Source organism: Ziziphus jujuba, chromosome 1 (genome assembly GCF_031755915.1).
Source record: "Ziziphus jujuba cultivar Dongzao chromosome 1, ASM3175591v1".
NCBI classification, from domain to species: domain Eukaryota; kingdom Viridiplantae; phylum Streptophyta; class Magnoliopsida; order Rosales; family Rhamnaceae; genus Ziziphus; species Ziziphus jujuba.
The window spans coordinates 31,360,443-31,376,965 of NC_083379.1; the positions used below are offsets into that span (position 1 = coordinate 31,360,443).

Here is a 16,523-nt window from a genome sequence, read left to right on the forward strand (position 1 = left end):
AAATATATTTTTGAAAGAAAGGTTAGTGAATTTGTATTCTTTTTCCTTTTTTTTTTTTTTTTAAAGAAAGGTAAATAATATCATGCCCCTGTCATTATAACATATTTTACAATTCACCCTTTAAATTAGAAAAACACTGGTATATACACTTAAATTATTATTTAAGTAATATTACATGTACCAATTAATTTACTAAATTAGTTAGTTAATATATTAATATAATTTATATATGGATAAATCAACCATTGAAAATATAAGTATAACTAAACATAAATCAACCAAATAATAACATATATACAATTAATAAATAACTTAAAACTACTTGGTGTCTCTAGTATTATTCCTATTATTTTATTTTGTTATCAAATTATCAATTACATTTATTGAAATTAGCTATACAACTTACAAATGTAAAATAAAAATATAAAAGAAAAGTTATTAAAAAATCGAATGTAAAAACTCGGAGATTAATTTGAATATAAATAAATACTTAAGGATTAATTTTGTTGGAGTTATGTCAAATTAGTCTTATCATTATTTTAACAAAAACAAAAAATAAAAAGGAGATCACCAGCTCATGTTCCGTCCGTACAATCAATAATCATATTTGTTAAATGAAATCACCTACACACCTGTAACAGCAAATAGATGGGTTAGAACAGTAATTAAAAGATATATATATATTATGAATCATGTATGGGTTGCGCTGGATATAAAAAAAATGGGCTAAGTGATGTCGGAACCCAACCTACAAAAAACGATAAATAAGGCCCATTAGACTATCATATCGGGTTTCTAAGTTGAAGGTTGAAGCACAGATTCAGAAAAACCCTCCCTCCATCCCTCTCAGTCTCAGCTAGGAGCTTCTCGTACTCTCTCACATCGTTCAGTACCTTCATTAGCGCGCTTTCATTCTCATACGAAGCTTTTACTCCCCTCAGGTAACGTTCTTTCTCTTTGCTTCGCCTTTTTCCATTTTTATTATGTGATTTTCGTTTTGCTATTCTGGAAAACTAAGAAATTAGAAGCACAAAGAAATGAACCCTTTATTTTTCCAGTTTTAAAGCATCCCAAAACTGCTGTAGACTTCGTATTTTTAAGATAAATGGAATATAACTGAGACCCAGGTGCTTGATTTGCTTCTTCAGGAAAACTAAGAAATAATGAGCAGAAACAAACCCTTCATTTTACTTTATAGAGCATCCCAAACTGCTGTAGGCTAAGAGGTTTTATGATAAATTGAATATAAGTCGGACCCGGGTGCTTGATTCGCTTATTTATTGAGTTATTTGAGGTTTTTGTCTTGGCGACAATTTGTATAACTTCAAATAATAGACATGGTTATTAGTATGTTGTTATTAAAGCGATCATCTTTATCTGGAACTCGAAGAAAAAGAAGTTCCAGTATTTGGCCCTTTGAATCTGAGAATAAGAAGAAATTGTGTGATGAAACTTCCGAGGAAAGTAGAGAATTTGCATCATATTCTAATTGAAAAACCCATTTAGTTACTGTTTTTATTTGGTTGGGTTTTAATTTAATACAACCTACTTGATGATTTAAGTTGCTATCTTCTTGGTGCACTAATCCCTGGTGGAAAATTGGCAGATTTAAAAATTATGGATGATAGTTTGTATGACGAGTTTGGAAACTATATTGGACCTGAGATTGAGTCTGACCAAGAGAGTGACAGAGATGAGGAAGATGAAGAGCTTCCTGATAGGCCTAGTGAAGAGGCAGCAGCATCAGATGGTGAGGACGCTGCAGCTTCTAATGGTTGGTTAACTGCTGCCAATGATGTTGATATGGATAATCAGATTGTCCTTGCTGAGGACAAAAAATACTATCCTACTGCTGAAGAGGTTTATGGTGAAGATGTTGAGACATTGGTTATGGATGAAGATGAGCAACCCCTTGAACAACCAATTATTAAACCTGTTAGAAATATTAAGTTTGAAGTTGGGGTAAAGGATTCTTCAACTTATGTATCTACTCAGTTCCTTGTTGGTCTCATGTCAAACCCTGCCTTGGTTCGGAATGTTGCCCTTGTTGGTCACTTGCAGCATGGGAAGACTGTCTTCATGGATATGCTAGTCGAGCAGACCCATCATATGTCTACATTTGACGTAAATAGTGAAAAGCACCTAAGGTACACGGATACAAGAATTGATGAACAAGAGAGAAGGATATCAATTAAAGCAGTTCCTATGACTCTTGTTCTTGAGGATGGCAATTCAAAATCCTACCTGTGTAATGTCATGGACACTCCTGGCCATGTCAATTTCTCTGATGAAATGACTGCTGCCCTCAGGCTTGCTGACGGTGCTGTATTGATAGTTGATGCTGCAGAAGGAGTAATGGTAAGTTAACTTCTTCTTCTTCTTCTTCTTCTTCTTTTTTTTTTTTTTTTAATTTTTTTTTGTTTTTTGAGGTTAAAAATAAATCCAAATGGTTAATACTTTGGTTCATATTAGCCTGGCATACCCTGTATTTTCATGGATGAAATTATAGTCCTTTTTTCTCTTTAATGATTAATTTAGAAATTGTTTGATTTGCAAATGAGGCTGAACTTCAGAATGGACGTGTTTTGAAAACTGGGAGATATCTGACTTTATAGCATGTAATTGAGAGAGTTAGAAAGAGCTATTAAGTTTGAAATCTTCAATGGAAGGAGTTGGGCTGACATGATAAACTGCTAGCTCATATGTAATAGAATTTATGCAAATTTGATGAATATATTCATGATATTTGTGTTTTAAACAATGTATATAGATGTATATATTCTTGATATAAAAATTATATGTATGGACGTATGCATATATGTGCATATATTTATGTGTATTGTTGTGATACACAGGTAAATACCGAAAGGGCTATACGCCATGCAATCCAAGAGCGGCTTCCTATTGTAGTTGTGATCAATAAGGTAAAACTTTCTTTTTAGCTTTTGACTCCTCTTTATCCGAGTTTTTTATGTCTTTTTTGTCAATTCATGGAACTCTCTAGTTATTTTATATAAAATTTTGTTTGAAGGTTGATAGGTTGATTACGGAACTTAAACTGCCCCCAAGGGATGCTTATTTCAAGCTGAGGCATACATTGGAAGTAATTAATAACCACATATCTGCTGCCTCATCAACTGCTGGAGATGTCCAGATTATTGATCCAGCTGCTGGCAATGTTTGCTTTGCAAGTGCTACTGCAGGATGGTCATTCACTTTGCACTCGTTTGCTAAACTATATGTTAAACTACATGGAATCCCTTTTGATGCTAATAAGTTTGCTTCTCGCCTTTGGGGGGATATGTATTATCATCCGGATACCAGGGTTTTTAAGAGGAAACCCCCTTCAAGTGGAGGAGAAAGGTCATTTGTCCAGTTTGTGCTCGAACCTCTGTACAAAATATATAGCCAGGTAATTGGAGAACATAAGAAGAGTGTGGAGGCAACACTTGCAGAACTTGGTGTTACTCTTAGCAATGCAGCATACAAATTGAATGTTAGACCTTTGTTGAGACTGGCATGTAGCTCAGTTTTTGGATCATCCTCAGGATTCACTGATATGCTGGTTCGGCATATTCCTTCCCCCAAAGATTCTGCGACAAGGAAGATTGATCACATATATACCGGGCCAAAAGATTCTGCCATATACAAGGCCATGAAAGATTGCGATCCTCATGGTCCTTTAATGGTTAATGTGACCAAACTCTATCCCAAGTCCGACTGTAGTGTGTTTGATGCATTTGGTAGGGTATATGGTGGCAAGATTCAGACAGGGCAGACTGTACGTGTATTGGGAGAAGGCTATTCACCAGATGATGAGGAGGACATGACAGTCAAAGAAGTTACAAAGTTATGGGTTTATCAAGCTCGAGACAGGATCCCCATAGCAGAGGCTCCTCCTGGTAGTTGGGTTCTCATTGAAGGTGTGGATGCTTCGATCATGAAAACTGCTACTCTCTGTAATGAGTATTATGATGAGGATGTTTATATATTCCGTCCTCTTCAGTTCAATACCCTTCCAGTAGTGAAAACAGCTACTGAGCCATTAAATCCAAGTGAGTTGCCAAAAATGGTTGAGGGTCTTAGGAAAATCAGCAAGAGCTATCCTCTGGCCATTACTAAAGTTGAGGAATCTGGAGAACACACTATTTTAGGTACAGGAGAGCTGTATTTGGATTCTATTATGAAGGACCTTAGAGAGCTTTATTCTGAAGTAGAAGTCAAGGTATATGTTTTTGCAGGCTTTATTCTCATATTTTTCCTTGCTTTGGAATTCTTTCCGTTTTATTTTCTGAGGGCATTTTTGTTCCTGTATTCTTTTTGACAAATACTTGTTTCTTATGCTTCACTTTAATTACATAGGTGGCAGATCCTGTTGTTTCCTTCTGTGAAACCGTGGTGGAGTCTTCATCAATGAAATGTTTTGCTGAAACACCCAACAAAAAGAATAAAATAACCATGGTATCTGGCTTTCATTTAGTCGAAGTGCTGTTAAGAACTATATCTTATTCTTTTTGTGCAAGCTATTGAACACTCCTAAAAAATTTTAGATTGCAGAGCCACTAGAAAGAGGACTTGCAGAGGACATAGAGAATGGTGTTGTAAGCCTTGATTGGCCTAGGAAGGATATTGGAAATTTCTTCCAGACAAGATATGAGTGGGATGTGCTTGCTGCACGGTCCATATGGGCGTTTGGCCCTGATAAGCAGGTAATACTTACAGGCATGCATCCATACAATCTATTCATGTTAGTGACGTTGATGGATATAAATGCTTTATGCAGGACTACTTTAGGTGATTTATTCATTCTACTATTCTTTGCAGATATATATATTCTTTTTAACTAGTTCTATTATGAACGTAGTGTTGTTAGTTTTGTTGCCATATAATCCCTTTTTCTAAAATTGAACATGGGTCCAAAAGCCCATAAAAATTTCAATATAATCTTTTACTTTAAGTCTTTATGACTATATGTGCTTTCACTTGACAAATGCTATACATGCAGGGGCCTAACATCTTACTGGATGACACACTTTCAACTGAAGTTGACAAGAGCTTGCTTAATGCTGTCAAGGATTCTATTGTTCAAGGGTAAAGAGACTTAATTTTTTTTAACCCCTCCCTTTATTGCATTTTTAATTTATTGCCCACTAATTATGGTCTGAGTCCGATTTATTTTGGTCAGATTTCAGTGGGGTGCTCGAGAAGGACCTCTATGTGATGAGCCCATCAGAAATGTTAAGTTCAAGATAGTTGATGCCAGGATTGCCCCTGAGCCATTGCATCGAGGGTCTGGTCAAATCATCCCCACAGCTCGACGAGTGGCATATTCATCTTTCCTCATGGCAACCCCTCGCCTTATGGAACCTGTATATTATGTGGAGGTAAATTATTTTGCTCCTATTATCTGAGCGAGATGGGATGTTAAAGGAATATTATATCAAATTAGTTGTTTTGTTTCAATGTAACAATTGACCAATATGGTGATTCATGTGAAATGTGAGCATGAAAGCTGAGAAAATGCTTTAACAATCAGTGCCCAATTCATTTGTTATTTCTTTGATTTGAAATTTAATTTCCAAAAGTAATTAAATGAACATGTTCGAAGTTGTACAGATCTTTAAGAAAGGCCAAAGTGAATACATCAAAACTCTAGTGGATACGTCAAAACTCTTGAACTTGATGCTTTTATTTTGATGTGATCATGTGAGATTGATTATGATGGTCTTGTTTCAGATACAAACACCCATTGACTGTGTCTCTGCAATCTACACGGTTCTATCTCGAAGGCGTGGACATGTGACAGCTGATGTTCCCCAACCAGGGACTCCGGCTTATATTGTCAAGGTTAGGTTTCTAATTTTGCTTATATCTTTTGCCCTGTTTGTGCTAACCAGCAGAGACATTAGTTTTCTGGTTCTTTGCTATTACCACAATTTTATTTGCTTGCATTTTTGTTCTTCCTTTATATCTTTTGTTCTCTTTTATGTTTCAGGCATTTTTACCAGTAATAGAGTCATTTGGGTTTGAAACTGACTTGAGATATCACACCCAAGGACAAGCGTTTTGCGCCTCTGTTTTCGATCATTGGGCGATAGTTCCTGGTGATCCCCTTGACAAGAGTATTGTTCTGCGACCACTTGAACCAGCCCCGGTTCAGCATCTCGCACGTGAATTCATGGTCAAGACGAGACGTAGGAAGGTATAGTCTTCTCTCTCTCTCTCTCTCTCTCTCTCTCTCTCTCTCTCTCTCTGGAACACTGAAATGCAATGATGCCAGGCTTTTATGTTTCTTCCTTACATAGATTTATAGTACTACTTCTAAATGTATTTGATAGATGCTTCAGAATGCTTCAGAATGCCTTTCAAAGTAAATGCATTGAGTGTAGATTTCTTTCAAAACGTCATAACTAACATTTATTTTAGTTTTCAAGCATACTGCATTGAGGTGATCTGACCTTTTTGGTTGTGCATTCAAGACTTCTCATATTTGGTTCGGTGATCTAGTTTCTCCATAATTTTTAAGCATGGCTCCACATGTCTAAGAAAGAAACTATAGATGCGTTAAAAATTTTGCAAATTCTCCATCAAACTATGGATGTATTGTATTTAACATTTGCTCTTCTTGTAATGACAACTGGCAGGGAATGAGTGAAGATGTGAGCATCAACAAATTCTTTGATGAGGCCATGATGGTGGAGCTGGCCCAGCAGGCAGCTGATCTTCATCAACAAATGATATGATAGTGGGGTTCATATTACATGCAGAAAGCTGAGGGATTATGTTGGAGGCAATTCTAACTATAGTATACAATCAGCAAATTTATGCAAACATTTTTGAGCTAAAGTTTTTGACACCCCCACTTAAGTTTTCTTACCCCAGTGGTAAACTTTAACATCTATCTTGTAAAAAAAGAAGAAGAAAAAAATTGTTGTAGAAATAGTGAATTAGCATGTTGAACTTCTTATTTATCCTAATCCTTGAGATTTACTTCAGGCTATGTCAAGTTATTTGCGATCGTTGAGGGGTTAATATCAAGTTTTTGTTCAAGATTTTTCTGCCTGTAAATGTTATAATATGAAGGTGGAGCAGGGTGAATTGGTAGTCAAAAAATCTAGCTACATTTTTAGATGATGGATATATCGGTGTTAGCTTCTATGTTATGTTCTGGTTCTCTTGCCAAGCTTGGATTGAAATTGAACATGTCATATATTATATATTCCCAAGAGTGCATAAGTTGGAGAATCAAAAAATGCAAAGTGCAAAACAACCGGTGTGGTTCTTTGCAGCAAGGACCTGGTAATTGCTTTATAAGCAAGAAGGCACAAACGTGCAAGGTATTATATATAAACTGTTACAATTCCTCTGGTTATTTATTTTTATTTTATGGACATCCTTTTCTCGTCTTGAAATTGTCAATTCTAATTTTACGGGTATAAACCAACCAAACCATATGGCGGCACATGATATTAAATCCTAATAAATATCAGCTATTTCTCAATTAATTTTTGCACTCTCAGCAGAAAAATAAAAAAATAAAAAAATAAAAAATGTCTGAATTATTGACCAAAAAAAAAAGGTCTGAATTTTTTTATTATTTATTACTATTTTGTTTGGTAGAACTGGGTTGGTAGAGCTAAACCAACTTTTACGGCATGTTTAGATAGAGTTAAAGTTAGTAAGAATCTAATTTTTTTAAAAAAGTGATAATTTTTTTTTATTTTGATGTTTATTGTAACGTGAAAAAGTATAGATTCAGGAAATTAGATTCCCATCAATGTAGGAAAATATATGGAAAAATTATTCCTATATATATAGGTGTCATTTTGAAAATCCTAGATAAATTAGTTTTGAAATTTTTTTAAAATACATATTTATTTTTAATTTATTATATAATTTTAAATTTAATTACTTGTAAATCCCAATTTTCTTATTACTTGTCAAATAAACCAAAAGAAAAATTAATTATCAAAAAATTAAATCCTAAAAAACTAAATTCCAACAATAATTTTTTCTCTCAATTTTGATACTTTCCAAATGGATCTTAAAGTTAAATGAGTTAATTATTATTATTATTATTATTTTATCTTTATTTTTATTTTTGAGGTTGATATTATTTCATTACCTTTCTTTGGGTTAGGCTTAAATTCAATTACACCTTGTTGGTTTCAAAAATATCGTTTTATCTCTCTCTCTAATAGTCTCTCTTAAGTTTTCAAAAGATTTTAACCTGCCTCTTCCATCGTTTCACTCATCCTTTAAATATAACATTGATATATTCGCACTCGAATAAATTTTAATAAATGCAAATCTCAGAGAGTTGGGAAGGAGTTATCCTTTATTTATATATATATTTTTATTTTTAATCACTCTTATATGTTAGGAGACTGGAGTAAACACAATATGAAATTAACTACAAATTGCTTTTTCTTTTCCAGCTCTAATCTAAGTTCATCATTCAAGAATTACATCTAATTGTCAATATTTCTAATAAATGCAATGAATTGAGACCAAAAATAAATTAATAAATAATAATAATAGAAGTGCTAAACATGCACCATGCCATACTGTGTTGATGATACCAATAATTAATCATAAAATTTAATATAAAGATCTCTTCTAATTTTGAGATTTGAACAGTTCTAATTTTTTGCAAGTTGTTTTTATTTTAAGACAGAGTGCAATCTTACCAAAATAAAAACTCAGGTCCTGATTTAAGAAAAATATATAAATATATATATATAACATATAATATTATTATTATTATATTTATTTTTGAATACTAATGGTCTACATTCTTCAGTCAACCTCAATTATGTTCGAAAGAAAATTTTTTTTTTTTTCCCCTTTTTTCCCATAATTCTCAAACAACAATTTTATTTTATTATTATTTTATATAAATATATTATTATATATAGATATACATGGAAAAATCTGTTGCGGGGAGATGGAGGGGAAAATTCAGGGCATGTCGGAAAAGCAAAGAAGAGAGCGTTAGACCCGGAAAGTGCAGTCCATTTGGAACACAAGATTTGCTGAGAAGGCAGTGAGACAAGCAAGCAACTCAACCCAACCCCATCTCAGTTCCTTGTATTCTCCTAAAATCCCGTTGTCCTCCTTATATATATATATATATATATATAGTTTGTAAATTTCTCCTCTTTTTTTCCTTTTTTATTGGTTTAGGGTTTCACTTGTATTACATGCATTAGATCTCTCACCAGGCCAACCTTCAAAAACCCTAACCCCACCTCCATTGTTGCAATCTGCAACATTTCTAGGGTTGGGGTTTTTGTACCATTTTGGTCTCTCTTTTTTTTTTTTTTAATTTTATAATATTATAATTACTGAATTCACAGAGCTACTAATTAAGGCCCTCATCCATCTTTGTCTTCTTCTTTGATCAATATATTTAGGGTTATATAAATTTTGAAGCTTTTTTTATGTCTAGGGGTTTCTATGTAGATTGCTGTATTGTTGTTGTTGTTGTTGTTATTATTATTTTGAAGTTGGATTACAATGTCATCCAAAAATCTAAACCCACCTCCAGGTCTCAATCTCTTCCCATCCCTCAAACCCCCACAAAAAACTTTAGCTTTCCACCAAATCTTAGTCCTAGTAATAACTTTCCTCGCCTATGCTTCCTTTCATGCCTCTAGAAAACCTCCAAGCATTGTTAAGAGTGTTCTTGGACCAAATGATCACTCAAACTCATCCCTAACCGAGACTAATTTGAACTCAACCTTATTGAATTCGAGCTCGATTGATGCTGGTTGGGCTCCTTTCAATGGTCCACGTGGAACACACCGGCTAGGCGAGCTAGATCTCGCATTTCTTTCTGTATATTCCATTGGAATGTATTTTTCCGGCCATGTCGGTGATCGGGTCCATTTGAGGTACTTTCTTGTGTTTGGTATGATAGGCAGTGGCATTTTTACAATAATGTTTGGCCTAGGGTATTGGTTGGGAGTTCATGTTTTGGGATTCTTTCTTGCTGTTCAAGTGGTTTGTGGATTGTTTCAGTCAGTTGGGTGGCCTTGTGTGGTGGCAATTGTGGGAAACTGGTCTGGGAAAGAAAAGAGGGGCTTGATAATGGGATTGTGGAATTCGCACACCTCTGTGGGAAACATTGTTGGATCAGTTTTAGCATCAGGTGTTTTAGAATTTGGGTGGGGATTTTCCTTTGTTTTGCCTGGAGTTTTGATGATTGTGGTTGGCATTGTAGTGTTTATGTTTCTCGTTGTTAGTCCGGATGATTTGGGGTTTGAGTCTCCCGGCAAGGAGATTGAAATGGATGCGGAAGTTGATAGTGTAAGGAGTTCAGAGGAGAAAGTGGAGTCAGAGAAAGCTGGTCTTCTTGAAACAGGGGACTCTGATTCTTTGGCCGCAATTGGATTCTTTGAGGCATGGAGGCTACCAGGTGTAGCACCATTTGCTTTCTGTCTCTTCTTTTCAAAGCTGGTGGCTTACACTTTTCTATACTGGTTGCCCTTCTACATAAGGCACACAGGTACTTGGTCAAATAGGATGAGTTTATATGAATATGCCATAAAAATTTTCCTATAGGTTGTGCTATGACTTTCCCTTCAGAGTTGGATTATATTTGTCTTCTTGTGGTTAGTGCTCTATAATGCATCATGAATTGGCAATGGCAAGATGAGAATCTTGTCTCTGTTTCTTTGTTATTATTGTTATTATTATTATTATTTACTCTTTTCTTTCATGAAGAATGATGAGCATAAGAAACTCTTTGGCATCTGTGAACATACAGCTAAATCTGCTTTGTTTTGGGACTGCCAATAGGTTTCTTTTTCTGTGTCTTTCCCCATAAAGATAAATATGCCTTTGGGTATTTAATTTTTATCATGAAATAATTAAAGACTGCTAAACGATCAAATCTGCTTAATTTTCATGGGCTCCCCTATGCATTTGAATGTGTTACAATTTACAAGGTTCTCTTATTTATGAATTCTGTTTGGCATTTTAGCTGTTGCGGGAGTGCATTTGTCACACAAAACTGCTGGGATCCTTTCAACTATATTTGATATGGGAGGAGTCCTTGGAGGAATTTTGGCGGGATTCATCTCTGATGTAATTGAAGCTCGTGCTGTTACATCAATTGTATTCTTGTTGCTATCAATTCCAGCCCTCCTTTTCTACAGGGTTTATGGAAGCATCTCCATGTTTGCCAATATTAGTTTGATGTTTCTTTCTGGATTGCTTGTAAATGGTCCATACTCACTCATTACAACGGCTGTTGCTACTGATCTTGGTACTCAGACCATGGTTGGAGGAAATTCTCGTGCATTAGCTACTGTAAGTGCAATTATAGATGGCACTGGTTCTGTTGGGGCAGCTTTAGGCCCACTATTGGCAGGGTATATTTCCACTAGGGGATGGAACAGTGTCTTCTTAATGCTAATTCTTTCTATTTTCCTTGCAAGTTTGTTCTTGATTCGTGTTGCCAGAACTGAGATTAAAGCGAAGTTGAATGAGGGAAAATGGTTTTGGAACAGCATAGGCGGTCATTGATGGATGGAGGATTTCTTCTAATGCTTCATTTATGCATGGGTTTTTTCTGGTCAGATTAGTTCATTTGGGGAAGAATACGGTCATGGATTAGTAACTTGAGCCATTATACATGTATGTATTTTGTATCTTATTCATTTTACACAGGTTAGTAGCTCTTATACATGTATAGAACCTATAAATTCCACAAGATATAAAATTTGTTCAACTTCTTTTTGGTTTCGGTATTTATCCCTAGTCCCTCTATCTGTTAAATCAGGTTTTTTCTGTTGTTTTATTCCTTTCATAACCAGGCATTGATAAATGTACCCTCTAATGAGTTTTATATTTTTGCTAGAAATTTTTGATGTTTTTAAGTTGACAATTCTTTTACATACCCTTTTTATCTGATATGCTTTTTCGTCGATGGAATGTACGATTCAACTCCTGGAGCTGTGCAGCGGTTTTAAAGAATTGAAGTATATGGTGCCATATCATAAAGGTAAGCCATAGCGGCTGAACCACTGGCTCTTTCCCTATAATAACCCCTCACCGTCCAGTAATATAATGGAAAGAATGATACATAAGTATCATCTGGTCGGTAAACACATTTAAACATATTTACCAACAATATACGTGTTATTTTTTAATTGGTTTATATCTTACTGTTTATTTTTTGAAGAGATTACTTTATCAATTCTTAGGTTATATTAATATATTAAGTAGTGATATATATATATATATATATGTGTGTGTGTGTGTGTGTACTTTGGGACACATGTTACAGATTAGATAATGCAAGTAATATTACTCCGATGTAAAAGTACCCTGCTCAGGATATTTCTTTGTATTTACTATTTAGACTCCAGAGAAGAGTATCAATGGCTATGATCCAGAAGGATAAGAACTTTAATGGGACAAAGATTTCGTTTTAAAAATAAAGATAGTATAAATAGTTGATTAAAATAAATTTCCTTATGTTAACAATTTTTCTTTTTGGGCCTTCGTCTAAAAACCTTTTTATATGAGATAAAAGCTCTTCTGAAGTCCAGAAGCGGCTTTTAAACGTCACTAATCAAAGTTAGCTTTTGTAAACCATGCTAAATAGGATACAAATTCTGGTCAGGAGGAAGGTTACTCCTGCTGTGGAAAGAAAAGGGTTGCGGATAATCAAAGTCATGGCTTGTTTAAATAATAAAAATAAATAAAAAATAAAAAAGAGGAAGAAAGAACGATAAACAATGTCATGGACACGTGCCTTGAAAAATTGATAGTTCATGGCTAGAAAAATTTATTTACAGATTAGATCTAGGGGGATATGGAAAAAAGTTTCTTCCTCAGATCAATCTCAGCCTTCATTGTTTTTTTTCCACATTTGCATGTTTATCCCAAACCCAAAATTTCACAATCTGTCATCCTATTTTCTTCCATCTTTTCACTCACAAACTGAATGAAGCCTCAGACAAACGAGGAAGCAGAGAAGGGAGTTAAGTTTCCCACATGAATTTATAAGTATACAAGCAGAACTCTGACAAGTCAGCCAGCTGGCAATCCCTTTGCCTGTTTGGTTAAAGATTTTACAAAAGATACAGTGTACTTCACTTTTCATTCTTCCAAGTGGTATTTGAGATTTTGAAGCCCCGTAGCTGATATGCTTCTTCTGACTCTTGTCCTTTCTACCACCACTTGCTCAGGTGGCTCCAAGTGGAAACTCACCATCACAACCGTCAAGTTGTCTATTGCTCCCCGTTTGATAGCCTCCTCAACCATTTGCTTGCAACACATTCTCAGATCGTTATGCTCCCGAAGTCTCCTTCGAGCAAAATCCACTGCGTTTTGGTTGCTGAACACATCCCATATACCATCACTGCCAATGATCAAAAACTCATCATCCTTGGTCAATGTCACCGATCTAAGTTCTGGTTCAGCACTCAATGGTCCTCCTCTCTCGCCCGTTTCCTTCATTCCTTCGAGGTGCCAATCACCTAATGCCCGTGTGACACCTAACTGACCATTCAAATAACCATCATCAACATATCCACCCAAGGACTCAATCCGGATCCTTTCTTTTAGGCAGCAAGGTCTGTGATCTTTTGACATTTCTATTGCCCGTCCTTGTCTTGACAATACTGCCCGGCAGTCCCCAGCATTTGCAACTAGCAAAGACCTGTAAAAGATAATGTCATTATTTGGGAGGAGGAAAAAACACAATGTAGCTATCAGCATGAATGCTCTACCATACTATAAGCTATGCAAGTCAAGATTATAGATGAGAGATAAAGCCACAGTTGTACAAATACATGTAACATCATCAACTCATGGGAGGTGTTGGTAAGATCACCTGAGCATTTCATAATCATAACCTGCATAGGATTGCATAGCATGGGGTTCCTTTCTATTATTATTATTATTATTATTTTGTAATTGTTCGTATCAGAGGTCATCTTTTTCTGTAATGTAATAAACAGACCAACTTATTTTCCTCTTATTTTGTTATATGATGGCCACAGCTTGCAGAAGCAGAATATCAAATACGATAACCTACAAAAATAGATGAGAGGTGCTTACCTCCCAAATATCATTGCAGTGAGTGCAGTTGTGCCAGAGGAGAGGGAAGACTCCAGAGAGCATCTTTTCGCAAATGCAGCATCAGTCTCCCTAAACGACCTTGTAACCACTTTCTCCAGCTCCAAGGGAAAGCCAGCATCCTCGACAATGACTCTAGGTAAATAGTCACGGGCAAATTGTGCTGCACCCTTTCCTCCATGTCCATCAAATACCTATTATTCAAACAAATTGCCATTTACATCTCAGTGTCCCAAAGATCATTTAAAACACTATGCATCTATTTGTTTCAAAGGCAATTTCATTATAATCCTGAGTTTCAATCAAGTACTTCACTGTTACTTTAAAGGCATTATTGCACGATTAAGAAGGTACATTACAATGACCGATGGCAAAAATTTTGAATAACAGCCCCCTCAATTTTCTGAACACACAAAGCACTAGTACAGTGAAGTCCCCCATGTGTTCTTAGATTGGCAATTTACTTCTCAGGAAATCGAAGGCTTGTTTTCATTAGAATAAATACCAGGCCTCAATACTTTTTTCCATTTTTTCAACGTCAAATAATTACTGTAAACAAAATATGCATATCACTAGCCATTTTATTACAATATATCTGGGATTAAAGGGATCCTAAATTAAATCAATGTGCTTAGCATTCCAAATATTATTTTCCAAAAGTTCATAGATTATGCGATTGGTATTTCGACTTGATAAGTTTAATGCATCTATGTAAGATATTGTATTTTCAGCAACAATGAAATGCTTGACAAGGACATATATGGTGTAAACTACACTCAAAACAATTTGCAGAAGATAATAGGCAAAAGAACTTACACCATAGAACGAGATAGCTTCCTTATTGAGTAAAGTACAGCCAAACTTCTCAGCTAAGTTAGTAATGCATATGTGAGTATCCTCCATAGAAGGTCGCCTCCCAATGTCAGACCACTCTCCTGACCGCAGGGCAGGAACAAAGCTTAACAGGCTATGCTTTTGTTCTACTGTATTCTCACAAATACTTTCCAACTAAAATGACCATAAAAATATGAACTAAAAATCAGATTATCAGGACTAGAAGTGAAGGGAAAAAAGGATATGCAAAACTCAGAGCTAAAAAAGTAAATAAACTAATCTTCAAAACTTATATGTTGATTACAATAATTGACGTTAAACAAAAGGCAGATTCAAATTCTGAAGCCCACGATCATAAAGATGAGCTCAGAAACATTAAGCAGGTAATGAACCTCCAAAGCATTCCAAAGATTAGATTAGCAAAAACCAAAATACTTGGTTCTATGCATTCTTGGCGAAAGTCTCCATAAGACTCAAAGACCAGATGATTCTAAGTTCTAACTAGATTTAAGCCATACTCGTGTCCACTCTTAATCGGACTCTAGTACTTGTACTGAGAGAACAAGACAAAAATCGTTAAACAAAGTCAAGATTAGCTAGAAATCTAGATATTATAAGTATCTCCAACCAACTTTGTTTGCCATCGATAAGCTTAGTTATTTCAAATAATTAGAGAGAAAGACCAAGGAGAGGGGAGAACTTTATTTCTCAAAAAGAGATAATCTTTGCAGAAAGATTTAATCAAAACGCTCTCTGGAAGAAAAATCGATTCTATTCAGACTTCTAAACAGAGAAACCAATAAGTTTATAACTGCAAAGCTCCTTGAATAAAATTCTTGTAGAAACCAACAATATATAAATTCCTACAATTCTTAACCAAGTCCAAAACCAGAAAGCAAACTAATGCTTCCCCACAAAAAGAAAGTCATCAGAAAACCTAAAAGAAAATGATCAGAGACAGAAATCAAGGGAGGCTGAAAAGAAGAGCGAGAGAGAGAGAGCAACAACCACCCACCAAAAAAAAGGAAAAAAAATCGTATCAATGGAGAATCATCTATGAAACCAAATTCTAACAAATGGGTCCTCCAAAAAAAAAAAAAAAAAATGGAAACTTGAGACAGACCCAAGAAAGCTAAACGGCCAAAGAACAATAAATCCTTACCGGAAAAGAATTTTCACGATCACCGGAGCTCAAGACCGGAGATTCTCCAACAGAATTTTCCATCTGGGGATGAACCACTTCACAATGTAAAGGCCACTGCTTCTTGTTGTTGGCGTTGGTTGTGTTGGTGTTGTTGTTGTTGTTGTTATGAAGGTTACCCTTGTCTTGGTCAACCTGTTCTGCTTCCCTACACATGATAAAAGAAGATGAACGATTATGAAAGATAGTGTGGTTATGGTGTGAGTTCTCAGCTTCTCAGCAACTTGTGTGGGAATCAAAGAAGTAACAGAAGCAAAATAAATAAATAAAATTTTTTTAAACAAAAAAGTAAAAATGGACTATAAATCTTGGAAAAGGAAGATTCTGAGAATATGTTGGAGAGAAATGGGGGGCCTCTGTTTATAGCAATGGAAGCTTAAGAAAGAAAAAAACA

General features: G+C 35.2%; 3 protein-coding genes across 4 annotated transcripts; 2 read left to right on the forward strand and 1 right to left on the reverse strand.

Annotated features, from left to right (window-relative positions):
* Positions 1–780: 780 nt before the first annotated feature.
* Positions 781–7,054, forward strand: LOC107427598 (110 kDa U5 small nuclear ribonucleoprotein component CLO). Its single transcript, XM_016037985.4, has 11 exons — positions 781–941; positions 1,607–2,358; positions 2,856–2,924; positions 3,032–4,225; positions 4,363–4,461; positions 4,551–4,709; positions 5,006–5,091; positions 5,186–5,384; positions 5,737–5,847; positions 5,996–6,202; positions 6,645–7,054. The coding sequence occupies exons 2-11, from the start codon at positions 1,618–1,620 to the stop codon at positions 6,741–6,743; spliced, it is 2,964 nt and encodes a 987-aa protein (XP_015893471.1). The 5' UTR covers positions 781–941; positions 1,607–1,617; the 3' UTR covers positions 6,744–7,054.
* Positions 7,055–8,910: 1,856 nt separating this feature from the next.
* LOC107427474 (putative glycerol-3-phosphate transporter 5) lies at positions 8,911–11,760 on the forward strand. 2 transcript variants are annotated; one of them, XM_016037856.3, is made up of 3 exons: positions 8,911–10,510; positions 10,988–11,316; positions 11,445–11,760. In XM_016037856.3, exons 1-3 carry the CDS (start codon positions 9,520–9,522, stop codon positions 11,472–11,474), a joined length of 1,350 nt encoding a protein of 449 aa, XP_015893342.1. In that variant the 5' UTR covers positions 8,911–9,519; the 3' UTR covers positions 11,475–11,760. The 2 variants fall into 2 exon arrangements, with proteins under 2 accessions (XP_015893342.1, XP_015893334.1); XM_016037848.3 differs by having other exon boundaries at positions 8,912–10,510; positions 10,988–11,760.
* Positions 11,761–12,767: 1,007 nt separating this feature from the next.
* On the reverse strand, positions 12,768–16,523 carry LOC107427443 (probable protein phosphatase 2C 27). Its single transcript, XM_048473477.2, has 4 exons — positions 16,091–16,523; positions 14,911–15,102; positions 14,077–14,288; positions 12,768–13,675 (listed from the first exon to the last, which is right to left on the reverse strand). The coding sequence occupies exons 1-4, from the start codon at positions 16,283–16,285 to the stop codon at positions 13,114–13,116; spliced, it is 1,161 nt and encodes a 386-aa protein (XP_048329434.1). The 5' UTR covers positions 16,286–16,523; the 3' UTR covers positions 12,768–13,113.